The sequence below is a fragment of the Podarcis gaigeae genome, assembly GCF_964106915.1.
Source record: "Podarcis gaigeae genome assembly, chromosome: Z".
Classification (NCBI taxonomy): Eukaryota; Metazoa; Chordata; class Lepidosauria; order Squamata; family Lacertidae; genus Podarcis; species Podarcis gaigeae.
In genome coordinates, this window is record NC_139691.1 from 11,755,282 (window position 1) to 11,782,173 (window position 26,892).

Genomic DNA, 26,892 nt, shown 5'->3' on the forward strand with positions numbered 1-26,892 from the left:
ATTTTTCAGACAGTTCGGAAGATTTTTGCCCTTACTGCCATGAGGACTAGGACCTTATCCCTCAAGTCCAAAATGCAATAGTTTGACACGCTTCCATCACCACCTTCCTTGAATTTTCAAAAAGCAAGTTCTAGTTTCACAGCCAGGCAGGTTGCCTCTTGTTTCCATGGTTTCAACCCCCAGCAGTTTCAGGAAAGGTGTTACGATTCTCTCCTGTGTTATACAATTGTGTGTGTGTGCTTTATGTAAAGATGGATGAAATTACTTCTAGTTTTATGAAGTGCAGACCTAGGCTAATATAAGTTCATTTGGCTGAGTTAAATGTGATATTCCTTTTCTGAGCACCTTCTTTGCTCACTTTTCTTTAAGGTGCATACAGATAAATGGTTACACTTCACAGTTACAATTCCCAGTACCCTCAAACTACAATTCTCAATATTCAGGGGCATCCATTAAATGTATCGCTATGCATATAAGGCTACCTTAAGAGCAACAGTCCATTTCAATAGGGGGAGCAAACAGATTGTGGCTTCACCCCTAAAGGTGGCCCTTCGCGGAGGGGCTGCCACTCTTCCCCACCGACTTCCCAATCTTCGGCTCCAAAATCTTAGCCTCCCCGTCCCCTCATTCCCCTAAAGCAGAAAGGAGTCGCGGCTTTCACCGCCAACTCTCCAAGCGAGGCCTAGAAGCGGGAGAACCGTGCGCTCCTCTCTACGGACGCCGTTTATTTTGAACAAGGCGCTCAAGACTCGCAGCCCGGACCTGGCAGGAAGGGACAAGGGTGGGAGTGAGTCAGAGGCTCCCCATAGAACTTAGTGGGGCCCAGAAGAGAAGCGCCAGCCGCTGCGCCCTGGGTCCGCGGATATTTGCTTTTCCGGCCCAACCATTTTTGGCGGGTGCGTAAAGGAAAAATAGACGGCTTTTCTTTCCGAGCCTCTCTCAAGGCCGTACGGGCTTGGGTTACTTGAAGTCCCTGCTTCTCGATATTGTCCGTTTTCCTTCGTCACTGTGCTGCTAAGCCTTTTCGCAGTCCAAATTCCCGGGCGAGCGTGTCTGCGCGCTCACGGGCAGTGCCAGAGAGCCCCCTCGGAAGGCAACTGGCCCTTTGGCCCTAGCTGGAGAGAGACGCGATCCGACAGCCAACGGGCTCTCCGGCAGACGCTAAGCGTCCAGCGTACTCGCCTGTGCTGGAAAAACAAAACAACGGGAAGGCCGTTTCCTCGAAGTGCTTCTCCTGGGTTCTTCGGAGAGACACCCGCCCGAGAGGGTGACCTGCGGAGTTGGCCGTCGGGGGAGAATGGTGACTTCTCTCCGGGGCTAATAACCACAGTCACCCCGCCTGTTGAGAGTAGCACTTATTGCTTGGCCTCTCTTTTCTCTGAAGCCAGTGTTTATTTTACTTTACTTTTCCCAAAAATAAAAAGGAAAATAATGAGAAAACAACTGGTTGTGCCTTCCGACTACCTGGTTTAATTTTGGCACGTGGGCTTTCGTGGACAGACCAAATGCATTCAAAAGGCTGCAGTTCTAACACGACTTACCTGTCTGGGAATAAGCCCCATTGAGGCTCACTTCCGAGTAGACGTGGCGAGGGGCTGGACCTGTCAATGAAACTCACGCCCCGTCCAATAATCCTGGGAACTGTAGTTTTAAAAGGTGCTGGAAACCATAGCTCTGTGAAGGGTGAACTATGGCTCCCATGATTCTTGGAGTTGAGGGAGCGTGCTTTAAGTGCATGGTGTCTACGCAGCCCAGGACGCCCCCCTCCCGGGGACAGGGCTATCTGCCACACACACACCCCGGGGAAAACAAAAAGTGAGGGGATAGAGAATGAAAGCGAAAGGCCAGTGAAAAGAAGAAAACGGTGCGCGCGCATCCAATTGTTAGCCCTACTCAGAATAGAGCAATTGAAATTGATGGGCATGATTAGCTGAGCCCCATTCATTCCAATGAGTCTTCTCTGAGTAGGACTTAGTTGGAGGCAACTCTGGAGGAGAAAAAGAAGGGGGAAGGAAGGAGCGGAGTAGAGCCTCTGTGTTGGGGGATTTCTGGGCGCTGGAGACCCGCCGTTGCTGCCGCTCTCTAAAGCAGCGAGGCAGCCGCTGTTATCCGGGCCTCCCAGCAGCTGGGAGGAAGGAGCTATGAAGCCGGGGCCGGCCCTTGTAGCGGCTTGTCTTGCCCGGAGGTGCTCCGAGGCAGCAGGGCTGGTTCCCCCAGCGGAACCACCCGCTTCTCTTTCACTTTCTACCCGTCTTGAGCAAAACTCGCGCCGGTTTCAACCGCGCTGTTTACAAAGCCCAAAGTTTGCTCCGAGTCCGTTTTGATTCTTATTTTATTTTAACCGAAGTCTGCAGGACTCGCCTCTGCTTCAGCCGAAGGGTTGCAAAGCCTATCTCTCTGAAAATTCAATGAATGAAGTCTGAACTGGATTTAATCCGAATTGTTCCGACTCGCAGTCCACGATCGCCTTCGGGCTCTGGCCCGGCAGAACTCAACTGGGCGAATCAAATGATGCCGGCGCTTCAAAGCGTTCTAATTTTGAATCCGGATTAGCCCGGTTGGTTTCCGCGATGCGGACCCGACTTTGGCCAGTTTATTTTCAAGTTAAGACCCCTTTACAATCCCAGGTAATGAGAGCGAGCTTACTCCTGCTTACTCAGAAGTAAGTGCAACTGTTTCAAATGGGACTTACTCTCAGGTAAACGTGGATAGGATTGCAGACTTGGATTTGCAGCTCTATGTAACATGATGGGGCTTAAAAAAAACAAAGAAAATAAATGCAGTATTGTAAAATTCAGTAAAATATGGGGGTTGTTTTATTAAGAAATCTTAGTGAGTAAATCGTCTATGCCTTTGTTCTCTCACCTACCTCAGAGGGGTATATTGTGTGTTCACCTCTTATAAAGGGGGAGTGAGGAAAAATGACGCTCCCTGTCTTTCAGTATCTCTTCTCTTACTCTCCGATCTTGAAACTAAGAAAACTTCTCCACACCCAAAGACACGCTCGCCTCCTTTTTCCCATTATCTCCAGCCCCCAACAGCTCCCTGTCTGAAAAGCCCTCTGGAATAGCCGGCAACTCAGTTTACTCGGGAGTAAATTGCAGCGTGTGCTGCTGGGGCTTCTTCTGAGGCAAGTATGCAAAAGGACAGCCTAAATATCACTTAATCTGATTTGTGACACGATGTCTCTATAAATACAATACGGACACAGAAACATATACGGTGGCGCCAACTTGAATAAAATATTGGGGGGCCCGGCGCTCCTAAATATTTTTCGGGGGGCGAAGGGGTCTAGGCCCCTTAGAGTTGGCGCCTATGCGCGCGCGCACACACACACATATAAACACACATACGTACACACAAACAAACACATAGGCACAAACTTCCTCTGTATTTCGATATCATACTATATTGCACGATCTCTTAGCAGATAATCATTATATATAATTATCTCCCCTCCCCGCTTCCAAATGGGAAAAAAAGAATACTTTCAGTCTTTAAATTACTCCCAACCACAAAATCAGGATTTGTTAGAAATGTTTTGCTAGATTTTCTCTCCCACTTTCAGTATTTTACAATATCTCCTTCCACCGAGTTCCCACCAAAGTAGTTTAGCTAATCTTACAGTAATGGAATATATGCACGCTAACTTTAAATTCTGAAGCCCAGCCCCCAATCATCAAATCAGCAATATTATTTAAGGAAGGGACTTTGCAAACATCGTTTGGTTTTTAATTGCTGGTATAAAATTTCCCACCACTGGAATTTTTTTAAAGCGAGTTTTGTTTATATGCATTTTTTTATTTTTTAATAAAGTAGGTAATCGGAAAACAAATATTATTCCATTCTGCAGGACAAACAAGTAGCCATTCAGCGTTTCTGCATCTTCAAAAGAGGCCGCAGGAAAATTAAAATCAAGAAGTAAAAAGCAAAATAGGTGTTTGTGTGGAAAAATTAGGGGTTATTTCCTTTGCAAATGTCGTTATAAAGAAATAACGAGGGGGATGACCCGCTCTAGAGTCAGTGGGGTCGAATTCTGAGGGATTTACTCCCAAGAAAAGTGTGGCGCAAAATCAAATTCGGTTGCAATCATTTAAATTTGTTAATTGCTCGATGAAAGGGAAGGTGAAATCCAGACCAACCCAAGACTCAGTTAAAATTACTAAATCTTTAAAAGAGGGGGGGGGGGACATATTTTCATGGATCGACGTTGTAAATTTGGGAGTGTGTCTCAGCTGAGCATAGTGGAACCCGTTAGAAAGGAAACGTGGGAAGGGAAATTCATCTTTATTACAAAAAGGGTTCAAATGGGAAACGATGCTAGGGATGTCTTCACAACCTAATCCTTATCTTAGTGATTCAGATCACTAACTAAGCCAATACACATGTGCTTTTCTGATCGGCCACAGACTTAGCTGAAAGTTATCGAAAGAAACTCCTGCACTGGAAAGAGCAAGAGCCGGCGCCTCGCATTCCTAGTATCGCCCCCCCCCAAAAAAAAACCAACCCCACAGACATCCCTCTGACGCAAGGATAGAACTTCTCCTAATGGCGCGACAAAGGTTCTAAAGAAAAGTGGAAGGCGCGCGGAGATTGTGGGGCGAATGACCTTTAACTTTGATTGCTTGACACTATCTTCCAAAGCCAGGTTTAATTAGGTGCACCCCAAAACTGAGAATGGTACCCCCGCCCCAAATAAGTACTAGCATAAACAAGATTGTATTGGGATTGATTTTTTTAAAAAATGCTGGCTTAGATCGGAAAACACATTGCTTGGCATGGTCGTGCACATACTGTTCCGACGTGCAAAAGGAGAGAGCCTAATTTGGAGGGTGGCTGCGCCCACTTACTGTTGGTAGTCTTGCTTGCAATAAAGCTTGCGGTCCCGAAAGTAGCAGCTGGTGGTCAGCGCTTGTTGACACACGGCGCACTGGAGACACTCTTCGTGCCAAGAGGATTCGTTGACGCGCATCAGGAAGCGGTCCGAGATGGGCCGCTGGCACCCTTCGCAGACCGCCTGGTGCTGACAGTCTGACCCTGTAGAGGAAGGGAAGGAAGGAGTGGGGAGACGAAGTAGCAGAGAAAGAGAGACAATGTAAAAGATGGAGTGAATTTTGGAAGAAGAAGAAGAAAAGAATACATTGAAAGCGTGTTCACACACACCAAGAATAATGGGAACTGTAGTTTCCCTTTCACAGAGCTACAGTTCCCAGCACCTTTAACAATTTACGGTTCGCAGGGGTGGGGGCGGGGCAGGGGAGAAAGGGGCCCAAATGGATGGTGCAGCTTTCACAAAGGACCATGTCACCATCGTTACACAATCGCAGTCACGTTCACAAGAGCAAGAGTCTCAGGCAAGAGCAAAGACTGCTATTAAAACTGTTGCTTTTTTAAAATTCACCTACTGTTTGGGTTGCCAAGAAGTTGTTTCTCACTCTTTTAAAACACTTTAAAATCACATTCCAAACCGCCCCGCCCCACATAAAAAGAATTATGGGAACTGTAGTTTACGCTTCACCGAGCTACAGTCCCTAGCATAGAAAAAGCATGCTTCACATGTATGGCGTTTACGCGGCCAAATTTTATTTGCTATTTGGGTGGCTCGTTGTTGCTGCAAGAGGGTGTATGAGGGAAAAGGAGTGGCACAGTGAGAGACGAGCATCTGATTACTCGGAAGTAAGCGCCACTGAGTTTAACAATCCCTAAGCCCAAGGTCGCAATTGGGCCTTTGCGTGTTAAGAGCAAAAGCAAACAAAAACGAACCCTTCACTTTCTATAGTGCAGCGCGGTTCCGAATTCTATTTTTAATCATTCTGTTTTTCACGCTGGGCTGGCTTGTGCAATGCGGAGCGAGGTGTACAGGATTGCGTCCGAAGCTGGGAATGACGGTGGTGAGGATATTTACACACACGTTTTAATATACAACTGACTTGTTCACGAATGCAAGCGAAAGCACGTGTCTGTGTCCTTGCAATAGATTCCCACAGTCCTAGAATGGCATAATTCATCAGCTTGCTTTGGTATTAAAAGCAGAGTTTATATGCACTAATATTACTTAATATTAATACTCTGTGTGTGTGTGTCATTAAAATGACGATGATGATGATTCAAGTGTGTATGCGTGGGGGGGGGGGGGTTGGATCAAATCCTAGCCCCAGGATTAGCAAAAGCGGCGGATGGGGGGGGGGGGAGAGAATCAATCAGAAGTATTACCCGGCCAACTGTTAGGAAGTTAACATTGAGAATAATCCAACATGCTGCTTGGATCCTTTCTTCTTTCCTTTTTTGCTAAATTTGTTTTGCTATATGGTATTACTGCGATTAGAAAAGCAGAAACTCAGATACTTGGGGCACCTTAAAGGATAATTGATTGATTAGGGCATCAAACTTTCGTCGGCTCTGACTGAAATCCTTACCTGACCTACTTGGAAGGAAGTCCTACTGAATTCAGTGGGGCTTACTCCCAGGTTAGTGGGCTTGCAAGCTAAAGGAGTGCCTTCAGTCCACAGATCAACACAAACTACAAAAAGTGGTGACGGGAGGGGGGGTGCAATTATTAAGTAAACAGGAGTGCTATGCAGTCAGGAGATGCGAGGGGACCCCTGTCCCATTTGGAAGTTTCTCCTTTTTTCTTTTTGAAGCCTCAGTTCCATACTCTGCAAGTCCCAGCAGAGACAATCCAATAAAACTTGCTTCAAAATGCAAGAGAACATTATATTTCAAACAGAAACAAGGGACATAAAAAATAAATTGAAACAGTGGGTTCAGTGCTGTTGGTTCATTTTCCAAGGTGACTCAAGTAAAATCGAATATGTTCTGGAACATTGTTAAAAGGGGTAAGGAGGAGATTTTTGTCCTACGGGTTAGTATTTGGGGGATGGGGAAGTAAGAGTGTAAATTAATATTCTCTGTGTCTGTGTTTTAGTGAAGCAACAAAGCTAAATCAGAGCAGGGACTTCGCTTGGGTTGTGGCAAATCCCCATTCCGACGTGCGTGAACACAAAGCTGCAGATGCGTGTATCTTTCAGTCTCAAAAGGATTATTCAGTCGGAAGATTGGCAAAGGCATCTTAAAAGTAGCGCCTCCCCCCCCCCCCCTTCTTGAAGTTGGCCGGCGGCATCTTCGGTTCAAAGTTTTGCAACTTGAAATTTATTTATATATCCCTTTGTAACAAATACGAGTCTTAAAAAAGCATGTTACAGGGACATTATGTACACCTAGCACCCCTCCGCGAATAAAATAAATATATCAAGGCGGGGAAATCTAAATCCTAGCCTCAGATTGTCAAAGAAAAGTGGCTATATTTAAAATCATTATTAATAATAGTAGCATTTTTTTAAATCAAGCCAGATCGTGTCACAATCCCACACAGGGCATTAAATAAAGAAAAGATCCCTTAAGCCCCTTAAAGGCAAATCGATGCCTTTTCTAGGATCGGCCTGAAAACGACTTACAGGACTCCGCGTTTACACAGGAAGCCTTCGCCGCTTGCCGTCCTGACAGCACCGGTTTGTTTCCAAGTACAGTATTTGAAGCAAGAGTACAGCGGACTCAGGATCGGGGGCCCGGGACTTTCCCCGAGTAAACTAGTATTCTAGGCTTTTCCTCTTTTTTAGGGGAGGGGAGTTGAACATTGCGCGGTGAAAGCGAAGTCGACTCACCTAACAAGACTCCTAAAGTTGCGGGACCCGATCGCAGCGGGTGATCCTCCATTTTAATTCCGTCCAGCATCTTGGAGCAGTCAGTGGAGCCCCGGTTGAAACAGCTTTCCAGCGACTCGGGGCCCGTCGCTACGTCCATGGGGCGAAGGCTGGCTGCGGAGGCGAAGCGGGAGAAGGGGGAGGAGGCGGTTAGTGTCCGTTCCTGCCGGGATCAGGACCGCTGCGTCGCGGGGCAGAGGAGGCGAGCGCTGCCGAAACAAGCCGGGCGCCCATCGGCAGTCAGAGCATCGCGCCCCGACAGCAGAGAGGCAGGGTGGGTCACCTGTAGGCTAGGGGGCGCCTCCTGAGCCCTTCTCGGGCCGGAGGGGGCGGCGAGGCCCTCCCCGGAGCAAGGGGATCCCCGGCACGGCATGCAATCGCGGGCAGAAGCTCTCCCCCGGAGCGCTTCCACGCCACAGTGCCATGCAAGAGTCCCGAGCCAGGAGACGCTCCGTTTAGAAGCGGAGGAAAAAAACGGCGGCGGAGGAACACACCCACCCCGCCAGCCGCCTCACCACCGCCACCTCCTCCTCCCCCCTCCCTTTTCCAAAAAGCGGGGGGGGGGGGACTTGCTGACATTTGAACTCCCAATTGGTGCTCCTAATATCCCTGCGCCGCGGTGAGGCGGTTTTCCTCGACGTCAAATAGTGCCGTCGCTTACTCGCGGGGGGGGACGGGGGGAGAGAGACGATTAAAATAAATAAAGGGGGGAGAGAGAAGAAAGTAAGATGGGAGGGAAAGAAAAGCAAGCCCCCCTCTTTCTTTTTTCCGCTCCCATTCCACCCCGGATCATGATGGGAAAGGATTCCAGCCAGGTGTAGATTAGAAGCGGAGTTTGCCCAGGTAACCAGTTTGTAGTGAGAGGATAGAGAGGATGGAGGGGTCGGTAGGGAAGGGAGGGGGCTGCTGGCATCCTGGAACACTTAGTGTCAGTGAGTGGACGGGATGATGAAATAAAGGAAAGGAAATAAAGAAAATCAGGTGAGGGGACCTACTTACAGAAAAGTTGAAAAAAGAAACTGAGGAAGGGCTGGACATTGGGGGGGGGGGCGGATTTGCCAATCGGTCGGTGGAAGGAATTAATGAGATCTATGAACTTGCTGAACGGGGCTGATTGAATGGGGAGGAAAGCAAAGTTGCTGGCACGCCACCCATCTTAGGCAGAATGACCCTGCGCCCCAAATGCCTCCCACCCAGCCCCAACGGTGGAAGCCTGCAGAAGCCGGCGGGCCCCCTTCACGCCCAGCTGGGAGGTAGGTACTCGGCGTCTTCTTGGGACCTTCCGGGACTCGTTTGAGGTTTCTAAGTTCCAGGGTCCCCTTCTTCCGGGACGCTGCCACCTGCGTGCTATCCGGGGATACGAGGTGGGAAGGGTGGGGAAGGAATGATGTGGCTGGATTGGGTCCGGGAGTGTGGGAAGGGTAGGGGTAGTAGCTGGAGAGGCAGATCACAGGGAGAGGTGTCAAGCGTGCAAGCTGGCCGCCGGCTGTGCCACCAGGGCTGATCTTACTATAGCATGGCACCGGCGTTGGCAAGCGGGCGCAGGGGGCTGGATGCGGTTACATCCGCCCCGTCTCCTATCTCCCCACCCCACCCCACTCTCCGCCTCCCTCCCATAGAAGCCCTTGTTCCTGACACCCACCAGGCTTTTCTGTTTTGTTGTCTGGGACATAAAAGAAAGGGACGGCCGCGTTTGCACCTGGCGAGAGGCCCCGGGAGAAAGATAAGGAGCTGGTGGATAATACACAGACACACACACAGAGAGAGAGAGAGAGAGAGAGAGAGAGAGAGAGACAGACAGACAGACAGACAGACAGACAGACAGACAGACAGACAGACAGACAGACAGAGGAAGTAATACATGCTTCTATTTCTCAGATCCCAAATAGTGGAGTCTGATCGATCCCGGTATCCCAAAAGGAAGCTTGCGTCCTGTACAGCGCCATATATTTAAAGTACATTTGAAGCACATTTTCACCCTTGGTCCAAAGAACCCTGAGAGCTGAGTTCTTTAAGGGTTCTGGGAAGTGTAGATCTGTGAAGGGTACAGTTCCCAGCACTCAGCGTGGGGTGTGTGTGAATTTAAACGCGCTTTAAAAGTATGATGTGGACGTAGATATGATTCACCCGGTCGTGTTTGGAGAGAGAGGGGAGATAACACTTTAGAATCTCACGCACAGTTCGGTTTTCTTCCATGATCTCTCTCTCAAAACAAACAAACACACACACACACACACACAGAGAGAGAGAGAGAGAGAGAGAGAGAGAGAGAGAGAGAGAGAGAGAGAGAGAGAGAGAGTCCGGCGAGCCTCTGTCCAGCGCGCCCAGAAAATTAAGCGCCTTTACGCACCCCCTCTATGAACTTGAATGCTGATGCTGAAGAAGAGATGGGCGTGGAGGGGGGCTTCAGCTGCTGCCAGGGGGTCATGTCTAGAAATGCCCCTCATCTCCCCCTCAATTTTGGGACCGCTTGCTGGCCTGTTTCCAAGTTGTTGTCAAACCTAGGCGCACAGCAGCGCTCTGGTGGAAAAGGCGGGTTCTGCTCTGCCGCGTATAGTGGGGATAGGGGATACAGGCAAGTGTGATTTTATGGAGAGGGTCGAACTGGTGGGATTTCTTTTAGGGGATAAGCACGCTCTGAAACCCGCTTTGGGGCGCCCCCAGTTGGGCCTTTCCTTTGTGTCTACTTTTGCGCCCTGGAGCACAAGAGCGGAAACAGATGATGGTTCCATTGTATTGGGGACCCGGGCGGACAATTACGCACTGCCAGTAATCAAGGATAGACCCAAGCCAGGAATATTTGAGAGAAACCTTCAGTTCTTAACATTTCTGCGGTCCTGGCGGTTTCCATTCCAATAAGGGAACGAAAAGGAGAAATTGAGATTAATGAATGGATTGTGAGTGTGAGGCGGGATACAGAAATTACAAATGTCTTTAATTCCTCCGCCTTGTATTGACCCGCACGTTAAAGTGTGTGTGTGTGTGTGTGTGTGTGTGTGTGTGTGTGTGTATTTGTACGTGTGGTGTTGCATCAATCCCGACAACGTAGGGGTAACCGTTTCATGTACTGGCCTCAGCAACAATAACTTGCACCTCAGCAAAAGGACGGGAATAGTTGTAAATATTAATTCAGTATCATTTGCCACTTTCTGGTGTCTGTGAGAACATTATTTTCTCCTTACCCTATTCTGAAATATTTTCTCACAAATCAGGCTACCATGAGATGCAGCCAGTTGGTTGGTTTAAATACACACAAGCACACTCCACTTCTGGTGAACTTAAAAAACAAAAAAACAAAACGATTGTTTCAATTAACTCTCTGAAGATATGGGAAATTATTTTCCCGCTGAGGTTTCTTAAAATGCACAATATTTCTTGTATTAGGATCAGGGGGCAAACTTCTCAGGAAAAAAATGATGGAATAAAAAAGAGGAATGAAAATGCATTGAAAGTTATTTGATAGTTATTTAAATTAAAGGGCTTTCTGCGCCTTCCTTTGGGTATATGTTTTTCCCTTCCGGTTTTGCCTAAATTGTATTACTGAAGGAAACTGTCCATGGATGTTTATCTCATTTTGGAAAGTTTTCCTTTTAGGTCATTTTCTACCTTATTTTTTAAAAAGTTTATTTGATTGAATATATATATATATATATATTCGTCCTATCTTCTGCCACAGGCCTGTTTCTTTGTAGTCAGAAGCGTACGTATGTGCGGAATGCTGTGATTATTTAATTTTGAGATCAAGCTAAAATAATAATAGGAATCAAGAGCTCTTTAGATTTCAGGAGGCGATTCCGCTCGAAATCCGGCAGCAAACCCGGCTCGCTTTAATTAAAACTGATGTTTTCCCTGGAATAAAACCTCTCTCCCCGCCTCCCGCCGCTCCTCCCAATGCAAACAATTCCGGATTTAGACCCAATTATCTCGTGAAATTACGAAGAAAAAGTCCAGAATTAGAAGATCCGTGATGGTGAGTTTGCCAGACACGGAGGAGATTGTGCAGAGAACGAACAGCGGCTGCAGAAACCGCTGGAACGGCTATGAGGAGGAATATGCCACCTCCTGCCTCGCAGCCCAATTCCACAGACTGTGGGGAGTCCTAACCCACTCTCCGGAGAAACCTTTGCTCTTAGAAATACCTGTTAGTCACCGTAGCAATTTTCACCCTTTTTTTTTTTAAAGTCTTCCAGTGACTACCAAAAGATCAGAGGTGCAGGGAGGAGGTGTATATTGAGCGTGGGATGGCAGTGAGGGGAGGGAGACACCCGCCGCACCTAGAAACGGGCACTCCAAAAAAGCTCTAAAATTCATCTTCTTGATCCGGACTTGGGCTTCAAAGGAGAGGATGTGCAGAAGGGGAAAGAACACGGTGCAGAACCCTTAAGATTTACTGAAGAGTTGATGCGAAATTTAAGTGCAAAGCTGTTTGCGTGTATTAGGATCCCAAGCTGCTACTACCACTGCTACTACTACTACTACTACTACTACTACTACTATTAGAGTTAAAGGACTGTCGGAGAACAGAAGCCCCAATGCTCAAGCCTTTACTTGAAAGTTAGTGTGATGGTGGCGATGATAATTCTTATTTATTATCGCCCTCATTGAATTTAGTGCCAGCACTCACTTTTTCAACCTTGCCTTGGAATGGAGTAAGCACCATCGAAAACCGCGCGCGCGCGTGTTCAAGGAAGATGTCAGAAGTGTTACTCGGAAGGAAGCCCCCGTTTCAGTCGGAGACACCTACGCTAAGAGGCCGTGTGTTGCGGAAAGGGTCAAGCAGAGCTTCGGCTCCTGTTTACTCGAAGAAGCCACTCTCTGAGATCAATAGGAGGTTGTTTCCAGATAAACAGCTGGGGGTGCCCCTTGGGTTGCTGAGGTTGACATCCCCTGGGGTTTCCTTCTAGAAAGAGACAGCGGAACTTAAAGAAAGACAATTGCGATCCGATCCTGGGCACGTTTGAAGTCAAGGCTCCTGTAGGAAATAAAACTATGGAAGACAGGTCAGTGCGGTGAGGGGTTTTCGACTTGGCCCTATTCTCTGGTTTTATTCTGCAAGAGCAGGAGAAGAAGGGAAATTCCTAAGTCCCCGAATCTTAATGGAAGCCATTTCATTTCTTCCTCGAAATTTAAGCGCGCGGTGGCGGCGCAGCACCTAGCTCACAACCAAGACGCGTCTCACGGCCGCATATGAATGCTGGATAAATTACCTCGCTTACTCTACCGGCGTGTAGATTACAAACCCTTATTCCTGTTTCCCCTACATCCTTAAAAATAAATAAAACAAATCCAGGAACTCTGTAAAAGTCCTCATAGATTTAGAGGTAAGGGGCTAAAGGAAAAGACGGGGGGGGGGGAGGTACAGGGCCTGCCCACGAGGCAAGGAGAGGTGACCGCCTCAGGTGGCAGGATCCACAGAGGCAAGCAGATCTGGCACCCAAGGAATATCACCTTCTTCTTTGGCGATCACTCGTAGCTGAGTAAGATTGTCTTCCATAAACACGGTTCGCAGTGGCAGCGACGGCTTGCACCGCTCGCTCCACGCAGCCTCTCGGAGAATAGGAGGTGCTGCCTTTCACCTCCCACCCCTAGTGAGGAAATGGCGGGGGCTACCCTCTGGAGTCTCCTAAGCTGCCTGCACCCATCTGATGTGATTCAAAGCGAGCCCCCTTTCCCTCGCAACGATCTCTGCGGATAAGGTTTATTTGATCTGCACTCACCCCTTGTTCCCAGTTTAAATTTTCATACCCCTTGTTCCTGCTGCAGATCTTTCCTTGCCCTGGAGAGGAGTGGCACCATTTTGTAGTTCGCCTCAGGTGCCAAAACGTCTTAGGCTAGCCCTGGGGAGGTGAATGGCTTACTGTATATCTGATTCCTTCTATAACATTCAGCACACAACTTTAGACCTGAAATCGTTTTCAATTCCTTGCTGCAGCCCGTGCCTACACTCCGCGTTTAGATCAAAGCACTTCTGAATCAGGACCCAGAGATTTACTTCCCAGTGAACGTTCCTCAAGGCCAGGCCTAGCCTCATGAAATCCTCATTACAATGTAACCACCGATCTCAACACCAACGATAGAAGCCAATTGCAGTCTACCCCCCAAAAAACCATCCAGTTTTGCAGGAATTGCTGCCATATTGCCTGGCTGGAGCCTCCTCCCTCCACTTTGCAGTCTACCAATTCATGGTCTGGGGTTTAGGATCCCCATTCCTCAACAACTTCAACCCTAAAAAAAGGTCAACAGCTTCAATCCTAAAAAAACTCAACAACTCTGGGGTAAAATCATAAAAAACCTCATCACGTTCAGTCCTAGAAAAGGTCAACAACTTTGGTCGGTCCTTTGGTCTGCCCTCACGGCCCTTCACTTCATCATATCTGGCCCTCTTTGAAAAAAAGTTTGGACACCACTGCCCTATGGTCATGGATAACTGGAAATGTGCTCCATCAAGGTCTGGAGGGCCACAGGTTCCCAATCCCTGATTTCCACTTTCCCCAAAGGAAAGAGAGAATGTTCCGAAGGAAACTTTCAAAACCTTTAACAATTCCACTCGTTTCTCCTTCCCACTCATTCGCACACACCTCCGCTTTTCTCTCTGCCGATACCTGGATCCAATACTTTGACCCCTGGGAATAAAGTTCTCCCTTGTTCATAAGACTTCTGTGAAAGAGAGCATGGAATTGCAGCCTCAGTGAGCTCACCCAAAAGTAAATCTCTCCTGAGTTCATTGGAATTCCTTAGGCTGCAACCTACCTCCCTGGACTAAGTGCCATGAAACTCAGTGGGACTTATTTCTGAGTAGACAGGCATGCATAGGTTCACAGCAGCCTTAATGTGCATGGCAACTACCACCATGACTTTGTGCGGGAACACAGGCGGTTCAGTTCTCCATTCAGTACATCACCCTGTACTATCACAGATGTTCAGTATTCATACACATTTTTTGTAGATTCAGTGCATTTAAAGCATCCCCCAAAGAATCCTGGGGGAGGTAGTTTCTTAAGGGTTTGGGGAACAGTAACTCTATGAGGGGGCGAATTACAGTTCCCACGATTATTTGGTGCAGTGCTTTAAATGTAGCCTAAAATGCAATTTTGCACCTCTCCTTTTTTCTTTTTCTTTTGCCATGGCTAAATGATCACAGCGAGGCAGCTAGTAGATTTTAGGAGGTTCATTCAGGCCACGGAGAGGAGCAATTCTCTAATTAGGGCTTATTGTTAACATATTTCACACACCAAAGTTTTTTTGGGGGGAGGGGGATTTCTGGTGTCAGAGGTGGACAAGAAGACATTTAATTTTTTTTATCTACCCCATCTCTTCCAACCAAAAATTGCCAAGGGATTAAAAAACAACAACCGAAAATGAATAGAGTAATTTCTAAATCTGACAACCGTTCACCTGCATCGCCTGCTATGGAGCTCAGGGTTTTATAGGGAGAGAGATGTAAAGATGCTGAATTTAGCAAAAGATTAACACCAAAGGCTTCTGATTCATCAACAGAATGAACAGTTATGTGTTTTATTTATCTGTTTCTTTCTTTTAAGTACCCCTTCCCAAAGCAACTTTCTAAACTAAATGGGGTTTGCGCCTGGAAGATGGCAGAGAAATCCAGTTGTGCAACATGGCTGAATTTGAAAATCACACTTTGGATTATGCCCAAATGTGAACAGGCTCCCTAACATGCAGCCCAGCAAGGAAAGGAAAGAGAAAAGAAAAGAAACGGAAAGGAAAGGAAAGGAAAGGAAAGGAAAGGAAAGGAAAGGAAAGGAAAGGAAAGGACCCCCTTCCCTTGGAACTTTAACTCTCAGAGTCCAATTGATGAATATTTTCTTGTTTGGGCATGGGAGTTTTAAATTCCATACAAGATGGTTCCATTCAAAACTGGAGAGAATATGGTTTACTCCTTCCCCATTCCCTAATTTATTACAATTTTACTTTCTGTTACACTCTGGAGCTGTCTTTATCAGTTGCTTGATTTGGGGAGAGGCTGTACCTTTTTCTAAATATAAAAATCTCCCATTTGTCACTATCTCCTTTAATCCGCAGCCAGCTCATTCCTATGTACCTATTCAAACGCAGTTTTCACTAACTGGGTCGTACTTTGCAGCCTTTCATGGTTGAAAGGGCTGCAGCTCAGTGAGACAGTTTGCTGCCTTGCATGCATAAGACCCCTGGTTCGATTCCCAGTACCTCCAGGTAGGAATGGGGGAGACCTCTGAGTCTGAAACCCCATAGAACCAGCGGCAGTCAGTGTAGACAATACTACGTGGACCCGATTCCACTATAAGGCAGCTTTCTGTGTTCCCCTGTGCAAAGGTGGTGAGAGGAAGATTTGCCATAGTATTTGGCAACAGTCCCCCCATGCTTTAGCCCAGAACAGAGGAACTTGCAGCTCCCTAGATGCTGTTGGACTCTTACCAGCCCCAGCTAGCACGGCCAATGACCAGGGATGATGGGATTTGTAGTCCAGCAGGGCCATAGCTTCCCTGCCCTACTCTTTGTAGTTGCTAGCCTAGGCTGTCTGTGGAGATAAGCAGTGACTGTAGGCCAACCTCAGCCGGTGAAGACTGCTTCAGAATCTTCCCTCACACCCGAATAGATAACGGAGCCTCCCAGGGTCTGGCTATGCAGCTTTCCTTACTTAACGACCCCGCAGCCTAAAGCTGGCCTGCGTCCTAACAGTGGTTGACAAAAGGCTCGAGCTTCTGTGCCTTCTCCAACTATCGACAGCATTCGCGTTACCAAGCCTTGTGTGCACTCTGCCCTCTTCTGGCCAATGCGCCTCAATGCAGCGTTTCTGAGCTCCAATTTCTTACCCCAAAGCAAGCTCGTCGCTGCCAGACTCTTGAAGCTCGGTTCAAGCTAAAGAGAGGAGGAGATCTGGCTGAGCGGGGGGAGGGGTCGTTCTCTGTCTGTACCTAGTGGCTAGAGCGCGGAACCAGCAAGGTTGGAATCTCTCTCATGATGAGCTTTTGTTAGTCCCTCTCAACCTAACCTACCTCACGGGGCTCTAAGGAGGATAAAATGGGTAGGAGAAGACGTGGACTTCAGCCTGAACTCCTTGGAAGAAAGGCAGGGCTTTGTTTAAAAATGTAATAAATAAAATAACCCAATATCTCAAATTCAGATGCTGCAACTGGAGTTCTTAGTAGATAGGAACGGAGTGTGTGTGTAGGAGATAGGCAGATTAGCAACAACAACAAACACTGCAGATACAGTATATATATTTTAAAATCATCTCAGTAATCCTTGCAGCAGCACAGTATTATTAATAGTGAAGATGGGAGTTTGAGGACTAGCGGCTTGCATAAGGGGACCAAATCCCGAGCCAGAGTTATAATCACATAATCACCCACTTTTAACAGCTCAGCCTCTTAACCGCTGGACTCCCCCGCCCCCCCCAACACCCAAGTCTTGCAAGCAAAAGTAGGGCCGCTTCCACCTCCCATTCCTCACCTTGCGAGATCCCTTTTCAAAGGAGTGCAGCACCCCAACCCCGCGGCTCTCTAAGTCCCTGGAACCTCTTGCCACCTAGAGGGGCAGAGGGAGCTGGCAGCTGACCCTTGGTTCATCTAGCTCTCCAGGGTTTAAGGTTTCAGTCTTTCCCAGCCCCACCAGGAGATTCCACTCGAGACCGGACCTGGGACCTAAGTGCAGAGCACGTGCTCTGCCGCTAAGTTCCTGTCCTTCCCTCGAACGCACATCCCGATGCGTTCAACAACTGGGATTCTTGAAGTATATGCAAGAACCAATTAATCAATTTGAGCCGTGCAATGTGGACTAAACTCGCTTATGCGGCTTCTCCAGGATTAGAGGCCCTGAAGATTTAAGCTTCATTAGGTTCATATTAGATCCGGCCCTGAGCAGACGCACGTTCAGATATCTCTGGGGACTTCAAAAGCTGCCTTACTTCGGGCACAGATGAAGCTTCCTTACACATAGTCAAAGCGTTGGTCCAACTAGCTCAGTATTTGTCTACACTGACTGGCAGAAGCTCTCCAGGGTTTATGACATGGGCAAAGCTAAGGGGGGCGGAAATAGAAGAATAGAAAATGCTTAACTAACTGACCAATCACGTCGGTTCTGCACCCCCTAACAAAGTCCTATCCCTCCCCCCCCCAAAAAAAAACAAAAATATTGGCTACGCCCATGGTTTCTGACCAGGTTTCCCCCAGCCATACCAAGAGATGACTGGCTCCAGCCTGTGACCTTCAGCACGCAAGGCGGGTCCTCTTCCACTGTGCTATTGGCCGGACTGGAACTGTTAATCTTGCACACTTTGGTATAAAAGTAACATTGATTGGACTACGTTATGTGAAAACTTGAAACCACTGTGCTACTTACAATGTGCTGTAATCATTACAACTACTCTGATAAATACATAGCAATGAAAAATGATGGTGGTAACTACTTAAGACAGTATCCCAGCCAAAATGAAGCAGTCAAGGCGGGTGTCCAAAGCTATACCGCTGTCCGCGTTTACCTGTGAGCAAGTCCCCTTGAACGCAGTAGGGGGTTAACTTCTGAGTAGACTTGTCTGGGTTTGTACCGATATCTTTCCCGCCTGAAATGAGTTTCCCTCCCTTCGTCTGGGATCGGGTCCCCATCTGACTTCTACTCGCCCTTCGCTTTTACCTTTTAAATCTTCCTGGAGCTTTTCTGGAGTGGGGATCCAGCACGCTGACTGAGATAATCAAGAAATGCATTCGTCTTTAACAGCGGTAGGCAGCCTAAGGCCCGTGGGCCGGATGCGGCCCAATCGCCTTCTCAACCCGGCCCACAGACGATCTGGGAATCAGCATGTTTTTACATGAGTAGAATGTGTGCTTTTATTTAAAATGCATCTCTGGGTTATTTGTGGGGCATAGGAATTCGTTCATTTCCCTCCCCCCCCCCAAATATATAGTCCGGCCCGCCACATGGTCTGAGAGACGGTGGACCCCACGGCTGAAAAAGGTTGCTGACCCCTGGTCTTTAGGATCCAGCAGGGCTCTTGGTTGGAGACCGCATTCCGTCTTCCAAGTCCTTTGTTTCCCCCACAATCGCTTGTCTAAAACAAGATAATATGCATTGTGTTATACAGCCCCAACATCTCTTATATCAGCTCTGGCGGGGCGTATATAATATAACATATCCCTGTGGAATTACATTTATGTGCATCGCTGACATCTTTTCGGAATCAGTTGGAGACCCGTTTGTTCCTCAAGGCTTTGGGGAGTTAACTGTTGTCGAACTCAATAATTAGCACTTTTTGGTCTGCTATTGGATGTAAATTGGTGCCGCTTAACAATTCTTTCTCTAGATAATGTCGTTTTAAATGTTTCTACCAGTGCTTTAAGTGGGTTGCATTTTATCTCTCTTAGTTTTGTTAACCGCCCTAGGCTCCTTCGGGAGGAAAGGCGGTGCAGAAATGAAGTGACGCTATTGCTTACTACTACTAAAAATAATGGGATTGTATCCATAAAAATTAATAAAAGAATAATTTAAAAATTCTACTTGGAGTAGACCCATTTAAATTAATGGCCTTAAGTTAATCATGCCTATTATTTCCAGTGGGTTCGCTCTGAGTAGGGCTAGCACTGGGAACAATCTAATGATGACAAGGCATGATATGATATGATGATATGATATGATATATGATATGATATGATGCAGATCTAACAGGCCTATATCTCTCATTATTTTCAAGGAAGAGCAAAACACAAGAACCAAAATTTTTTCGAGATCCATGGCAGCTAAAAGTGTTATAACTCTGACTTCTATATTTCCTCTGTGTGTATCATATCTGGAAGACTTAGAGAAGTGTGTGATCATTTTTCCTTGTACTGTTATACCCCACAGTGAGTGGGTGTTATTGTTTATCCTTTAAGGTGTGAGTGGGTTATTGGTCTTTTAAGGGGGCGTGGAATGCGACTGAAATATTTAAAGCGTGAAGGGCACCTTAAAACAAAGATGACATGACACACAGCCCCCTTTTCTAGTCCGTGTTAAAGGAGCGATGCCACCCTGATCGGATTTGGACTTGTAACCTCCTAGCGGCAGAGATCTGCCCTTATAAAAACAAGACAAAAATCAACACTACCAGCAGCCATGTAAAAGTAGGCAACTTCCAGTGGCAGGTTGTTATATCTAACAGCGCAGTCCTCATCAAGCTTACTCAGAGGCACTCTGATCGGATGGTCACGGTAAACTGATTAAACCTATTCGGTTCATCCATTTGAAAGGCTCAATCGGTTAAAAATGTTGCTGTGTTCGTAAAACAACACGACAGTAAATCAGATCAAATGCTTAATTCCCAGCCCAGTTCAGTTTGTGACAGCGGAAACAAATAAAGTAAACAAGTTATAAACGATATTGCAACAAATTCCAATCAAATATTGCAAGTCTAGCGTGTTACTATCATCCCAGCCATTATACAAATAATTTCAAAGGAAAATACAGTCCTCCCTAATAAATGAACACAGGATCATATAGTCCAACGAGAAACGACTTTTTGTCTGCTTAGAAATCAGGAGAGGCAATCAGACAAACGGTTTCTGTTTCCGCGAAGGCGCGCGGAGACGGGTTTGAAATTCCACATGGCTTTGCCAAACACACGTAATAGGAGTCAACTCCTGGGGGCCGCGGGGGCTTCGGTCCCCATAATAAAATATTTGAGGGGTCCGGGCCCCCACAAAGTGGATGGGCATTCCCATGGTGTGTGTGCACTGTGTTATGTGATCGATTATGCGGGGCGGGGCTTACCTCACCCCCCCCAATATTTTATTCCAGTTAGCACCCCTGCAAACTCGTATCAAAGGGGAGCGTGTATTTGCCCTCCAATCAGGAAATTAGAGAGGCTCCTCGAGGATGTGCGGAACGCTTTCATCCGATTCCTCACAATACTGGCAAAGCCTTCTCGGAAAGCTGTAATGTCCAAAGACCACGTAGCCATCAATTAGGAAGAAGTTGCCACCTAGCTCGGTGCTGTCGACACTGACTGGCAGCGGCTAGGGAATATTCTCAGCCCAACCTGGCGATGTCCCTGGGGACTGAACCTGGGAGTTTTTGCGTGCAGGCAAAATGTTCTGCGGCTGAGCTACGGTTCTGTGCGCTTCCTGGCAATACTTTCCTAGTATATTAAGAGAGGCACCCGCATAGCAAGGCTAGCTTGATGCAAGCACGGACTTTTATATAATAAAATAAAATAAAATAAAATGGTTGGGGAAGGGGGGGCACAACTTTGAGGAGGAGGGACGTTCGAGGGGATGGCAGGTTGAAAAATGCTTTGGGTCAGTTGGTTAATTTAGGCAGGATATAAAGGCATTTTAAAACCCCGTTTCCTAATGGGGAAAATTTCAGCACCTGCTTATCTAGCTCTTGAAATCAAGCGGGGAGTGGGGGGGGGGGCTGTTAGAAAGCCCGGATGTTTGCGGGGATCGCGGTCAGATAAGCCTGTAACCTTCTGGGCTCCATCCACCCGCCTTGCAGAGCTCCAAAACAATCATTCGAAAATGAATTGAAGCAAGAGTGATATCTAAATATCCCCGCTGAAATGGACTGGGCTTCAGAAGTGCGTGCCTCCTGAATATATTTTTTAACCATTTGTACTCCAAATATTGCTAAAAGTGGATTACAGAATATAGGCTGCATTCAGCTTAAAAGAAGACAGTGCTAAATATATGTGTCTTTAAAAGTTTGGCGCGTAAGTTTTCTTCCCCATTGAAATAGGTTGGAGGTAGAGCGCGCTTAATTGGTTCGATCCGGCACTTGGGAGACGAATAATATTATATAAAATGTCAGAGATTTAAAGCTCAATCACCCATATCCTAACATAACCTTCAAAGAATATGTATATTTACAGACACAGAATGGGAATGATGGAGATTAGTGATCAAGCAAAATTCAGCTTATTTGATGTCCCCGTTTATTTCAAGGGGTGATTAATCAACAGGACTTTTCGGGTGCGATCTGAAACCTAGAGAGGAAGGTTTACTGGAGATAGTGAAAGTTACTCCTGAGTAACTAGGCATAAGATTGCGCTCCATGAAACACCTTTATTGGGTTGGATTGAGTACAATCGTTTTCAAGTTTGTTTCGAAAAGGTTATACATACAGATTATTTTGAACGGTACATAGCCCTTCACCCCTTCCCGATAAAATTTCTAACACCGGGTAACGGTCCGAAAAGAAGAGGTATTAATCTAATGATTTCTTTAAACAAAATTTACATGATCACCCAAAATGTTCCCGCTGTAACCCAACACATTTTCTTCAAAATATAAAACCAAACTACAAAATCAATTGAACAAATTTCATTCCTAGGCTTTGAATTTTCACTTTAAAAACTGCAAAAACAGCAACAGGAACCAGGAAGGAAACACGAGAGTTTCTCCTTTGAACGCGTGGAATCCCTTATTGTTTCAGATGTCTCAAAAACATTTTAAGAGGCTTATATTTAAGGCTTGAATGAGTGCAGCTAAATATTTCCAAGACATCTGAAATAACGCAGTAAATTCGCATGAGAAATCAACCCTTTCTTTGAAGAAAGTTTGAAAAACCCGATACACCCAGAAATCAATAAACCCCTTTCCTAATTTTTCAGCCTGTTTACTCTGACGCGACTTCCAACTGAATCACTATGGAATTTGCTTCCTTGTAAGTAAGTTAAAGATTGCACCACCAGCATCTCAACCGTTATTATTACATCTGATCTGAAACATCTGATCTGAAACACTCCGACCTCGAATCTATCTAATTTTGAAGGGAAAGTCCCATTATATCCAAGGCAGCTTTAATTCAGAGTAAACGGGCGTGACCTGTTTTTACAATTATTTGAAACGCAAACTTTGTGAGATTGGTTATCCTAAAAAGCAAACGAGAGAAACCCCATATAACTAAAAGAAAAATAAAGTTCTGGTGGGTAGGTGGGACTAAAGCTGCCATCGTATACACACTTACCTGGGAGTAAATCCCATTGAATTCAGTGGGATTTGCTTCTGTGCAGACATGCACAGGGTCACGAGCGTAGATGAAATTGGTCGCAGTGCGACTTACTTCTGAGTAAGTGTGTCTGGCGATGGTGCTGCAGTAACACGTGCTTTGCATTTCTGCTATTGGCTTCAGACGTTACTCCAAACTCGGTGTTCAAAGAGGCCTGAAACGGAAATGCACAAGGCAGGTAAAGATGAAGGAGGAGGCTTCTGATTGTAGTTTTAAAAGGCACTGGGGAGTTCTAGGACGTGGATCTGCCTCCAGTTTTCGAAAACAAACTGCTTATGCGGATTTATCTCTGAAGGTACCCAAGACCCCATTAACGCTTGACTGCCGCCCCAATTAAACGTTATATAGAACATGGCGTGTGATTATTATGCATCTACAACGAATCCCTGACCAGATGTTCAGTCTACAAAACTGAGGTTAAGTGTAGATACACGTATTTACTAATTTAGGAACACAGGAAGCTGACTTTTACTGAGTAGAACATTGGTCCATCCACCACAGTACTGTCCACACTGGCTGGCAGCAGTTCTCCCGGGGTTTCAGGAAGGGGACACGCTTAAGCTTACTTGGGGGTGCCAGGGATTGGACCAGGGACCTTCTGCATGAAAATCAGGTGCCTCACCACTGAGCTGAGATCCGCCCTCCCCTCCATTTCCTCCATGGTTCAGCTTCTCTCTGTCTCCAGAATGCCCTTCTGCCCTGAAAATCATTCAAAAGGTTACATATTCCTCCAAGAGCTAAATGTAGCTTTTTAAGGCCCAGATACTTGTCTTAATCATTTATTTATTTATTTATTTAGCTTATGAAACTCAATAAAATGTATGCCACTGTGGTGTTGTTGTTGTTGTTGTTGTTGTATGTTTATATATTATTTATATTATTAGCAGGTCTTGCCTTGGTATTTTTTTTCTTATGGAATTCTAAATCGTATGGTACTGAGGATATTATTATTATTATTATTATTATTATTATTATTATTATTACTATTACTATTACTATTACTATTACTATTATTGGTTATTACAACCAAATCCTACACAAGGGAATGGGATATTATCCACTACCCAGACGAAGGGTTCTGTGTGAATTAAAGGCCTCCTACAGGAATTGCTTTGATCCCTGGAAAGTCTGGAGTGTTCATTCCCTACCTCTTGGAGGCATAACCAAACAATGCTTTGCTTAAAAGCCCAAACAGATTTTTGTGGCACTTTAAAGACCAACAAAGTTATTGTGACACAGGTATGGATTTAGTTACATTTTTGCTTTGGATACACCATACGTTTTAAGAATGCCTCCCACCCCCACACACAGTATCCTGGGAACTGTAGTTTGTTAAGACTGCTGGGAACTGAAGCATGGCGAAAGGTAAACTTTGGTTCCTAGGATTATTTTGGGGCAGAATGTGCATTAAATGCATGGTGTGCACTCAGCCCACATCCTTAATGGTGAAGGAAATGAAGCTGAAATACATAATCCTATGTGCTGCAATCCTAACTCCACTCACTCAGGAGTAAGCCCTTTGAACTGAATAGGACTTATTTCTGAGTAGACCTGGTTCAGACTGTGCTGTTAAATGTGTTTCAGTACAAGCCTATATGTGTGCATGAAATAAGCCCCATAGAGTTCAATGGGTTTTGGCCCCAGCAAAGTGTGCATAAGATTGCAGCCTCAGCCTTTCATGCACCACAGGTCGTTCACTCCTTGATTCGATGCAGAGTTCCATGAGATCTAGACTGTGCACATGCCATATATTTAAAGAAAACCCCCTCAAAAAAATTATAATCCTTGGGTTCTGAGAATTATAGCTCTGTGAAGGATAAACTACAATTCCCAGAATTCTAGGGTGTGTGGAGAATATGTTCTAAATGAGAGGTATGCATGCAGCTTTACACCCCAACTAAAGATGCCCAAAATTTCAGCCTAGCCTGTCATTCCACATAGGCTCTTTTGGAACCCAAATCAAGGGCTGGGTGCTACTTGTTAAAAAACAACAACTTCAGCATATATTTATATTCTTATGGCATTTATATACCAGGTGGACCTCACAAAGCGGTTTGAATAAGACTATGACAACAATAAGCATCACTTTTTAAAAAAGAAGTTACAGTAGAAAGGATAAGACCACTTGTTTGATGGGAAAAGTTGTTCCTGCTTCTTCTCCATTCCCATGGGGATGGGGGAGATGGTCCTTCAGATGTCCTTGTGGTGGTGGTTGTGTGTGTGTTGCGGGGGTGGGGTGGGGTGAAGAGGCTGCTACAGAAGCTGAACGGTGACACTTCCTCAATCTTCTTTCTTCTCCACTCTGTTCAGGGGCAAAATGGTATTGCATTATTTTTTCTCCCCAGTCAGCATTCTTCTCAGTTAAAAATTAACTCTTTTAAGAATATACCTGCAGTTTGATTACCCGGCCTAGAATTAATGAGCCATTATAGGTGCTAATGGGCCCAGGTGAAGATCTGTGAAGGACTGGGTGCCTTTCCCCATGCGCTGGGGACTAGTGGGCCCCTGTCGTGAGGTTCCCAGAATCGTTCCCATAAGCTGAACAATGTTTGTGCTAATGATGACAACAGCAGCAGCCTGTGTTTCAGGAAAATCTGCCATGCATTGCTTCTGTAGCATGAATCATTAGGGATTCTGTGGGAGCGTGGCTTGCGCCAGTAATGTGCTTAAGATGAAAAGGAGGCTTTTAATGAAGACTTCTATGCCAAAAAACACGGAACCTGTGGTTCTCCAGATGTGGTTGGACGACAATTCTCATTGTCTCATGGCTAAACTATGGAACTTGCTCCCAGAGGAGGCAGTGGTGGCCACCAACTTAGCTGGCTTTAGAAAAAGATTATACAAATTCATGGAGGACAAGGCTATTAATGGCTACCCGTGGTGGCTATGCCCTACCTCTGCTGCCAGAGGCATTATGCCTCTGATTACCAGTTGCAGGGAGCCACATGTGGTCAGAGTGCTATTGCACTTGTGTTTAGCTTGCAGGATTCCCACAGACCACTAGTTGACCACTGTAAGAATAGGATGCTTATCTAGATGCATCAATGGCCTCATCCAGCAGGCTTTTATAATGTTCTTTTGCTTGTGCCCAGAGAGGGCATGCTGACTACATGGAGTCCAGCAACATTGGGAGGGCCACAGAGACCTCTCTGCTGTAGGTCGATGTTGCTTGATTCAATGGAACAGTCTACCTGAATATTACTTAGACAGCTGTATCTGGTACTACCAACCTTTCTCACTGATTTGTTCACAGTGAAACAAATCCTAAAGTTCATGTCTTAAAAAGTTTATTAGACAGCAGCGGTACCTACTTATCTACTCGCACTGGCGTGCTTTCGAACTGCTAGGTTGGCAGGAGCTGGGACAGAGCAAAGGGAGCTCACCCCATTACGGGGATTTGAACCACTGACGTTCTGATCGGCAAGCCCAAGAGGCTCAGTGCTTTAAACCACAGCGCCACCTGCTGTGTTCTACCCACCACTGTCAGAGGCAATAATGCCCCTGAATACCTATTGCTGGGAATCACATAGGGAGAGTGCTGTTAGAGGAGGAATTATATTTGCCCAGCCATTGTGAAAGCAATGGTGTGCCTTGGATGTGTGCCCTAAATAGGTGAGCTGAAAGACCTTGTGTGCTGGATATGATGTGAAAGTTCCATCTCATCATCATTTTGCCAACAGGCCTGGAAAAAATGTTGCTGTGTAGAGGTACTCCATGGTTCTGATTCTGGCCACTTCCTTCCATTCTATCCCTCCCCAGCAGTCAGGCAGCATTCCAAGGCTTCTCAGCATGCTTATTTTAAGGATTCTACCTGTCCCTAGCATGGGTTTCTCTCTCTCTCTCTCTGTCTGTCTGTCTGTCTGTCTCTGTGTGTGTGTGTGCGTGCGCGCACATGTGTGTGCTCACCATAGCTTTTTGTGCTTCTGCAAGCTTGAGGGAATATGGGAGGCCCTCTCACAGCTTTATATTAGAAGATTAACCTACAGAGGAACCATAGCCAGGTGGTGGTGCATCTGCTTCAGATAGAAACATTCCATATTCACCATCTTCTCAAGTTAACATGATTTAGGTAGCACCCATTGCCTCATGGTTCTGTATTTGCTTTGCAAGGGGAAAGTCCCATGTTCAGTCCCTAGCATCTCTCTCTCTTTTCAATCGGGTATCAGATGCTGGGGGAAAAACTCTCTGCCTGATAGGATTGCCGGCTTGGCCC

At 46.2% G+C, this 26,892-nt stretch overlaps 2 protein-coding genes and 1 long non-coding RNA gene across 12 annotated transcripts in view; 2 read left to right on the forward strand and 1 right to left on the reverse strand.

Moving 5' to 3' along the window:
- The window catches only part of LMX1B (LIM homeobox transcription factor 1 beta), a 165,145-nt gene extending 157,007 nt beyond the window's left edge, over positions 1-8,138 (reverse strand). For 2 of the 4 annotated variants that reach the window (XM_083721238.1, XM_083721237.1), the window contains exon 1: positions 1,542-1,891. In XM_083721238.1, the coding sequence (XP_083577364.1) occupies positions 1,542-1,876 (335 nt within the window). In that variant the 5' untranslated portion in view covers positions 1,877-1,891. Of the gene's footprint in view, positions 1-1,541; positions 1,892-4,850; positions 5,038-7,661 lie in introns of those variants that run through there. The other 2 variants (XM_083721240.1, XM_083721239.1) reach the window with 2 other exon arrangements.
- The window catches only part of LOC310836266, a 221,257-nt gene that overhangs the window by 109,069 nt on the left and 85,296 nt on the right, over positions 1-26,892 (forward strand). The window lies entirely within an intron of this gene.
- The window catches only part of LOC310836258 (uncharacterized protein), a 38,568-nt gene continuing 20,068 nt past the window's right edge, over positions 8,393-26,892 (forward strand). For 4 of the 7 annotated variants that reach the window (XR_014559966.1, XR_014559967.1, XR_014559968.1 and 1 more), the window contains exon 1: positions 8,557-8,953. Coding sequence is in view for 1 of the 7 variants with exons in the window: in XM_083721258.1 (XP_083577384.1) it covers positions 8,866-8,953 (88 nt within the window). In the remaining 6 variants the exon portion in view is untranslated. The other 3 variants (XR_014559965.1, XR_014559969.1, XR_014559970.1) reach the window with 3 other exon arrangements.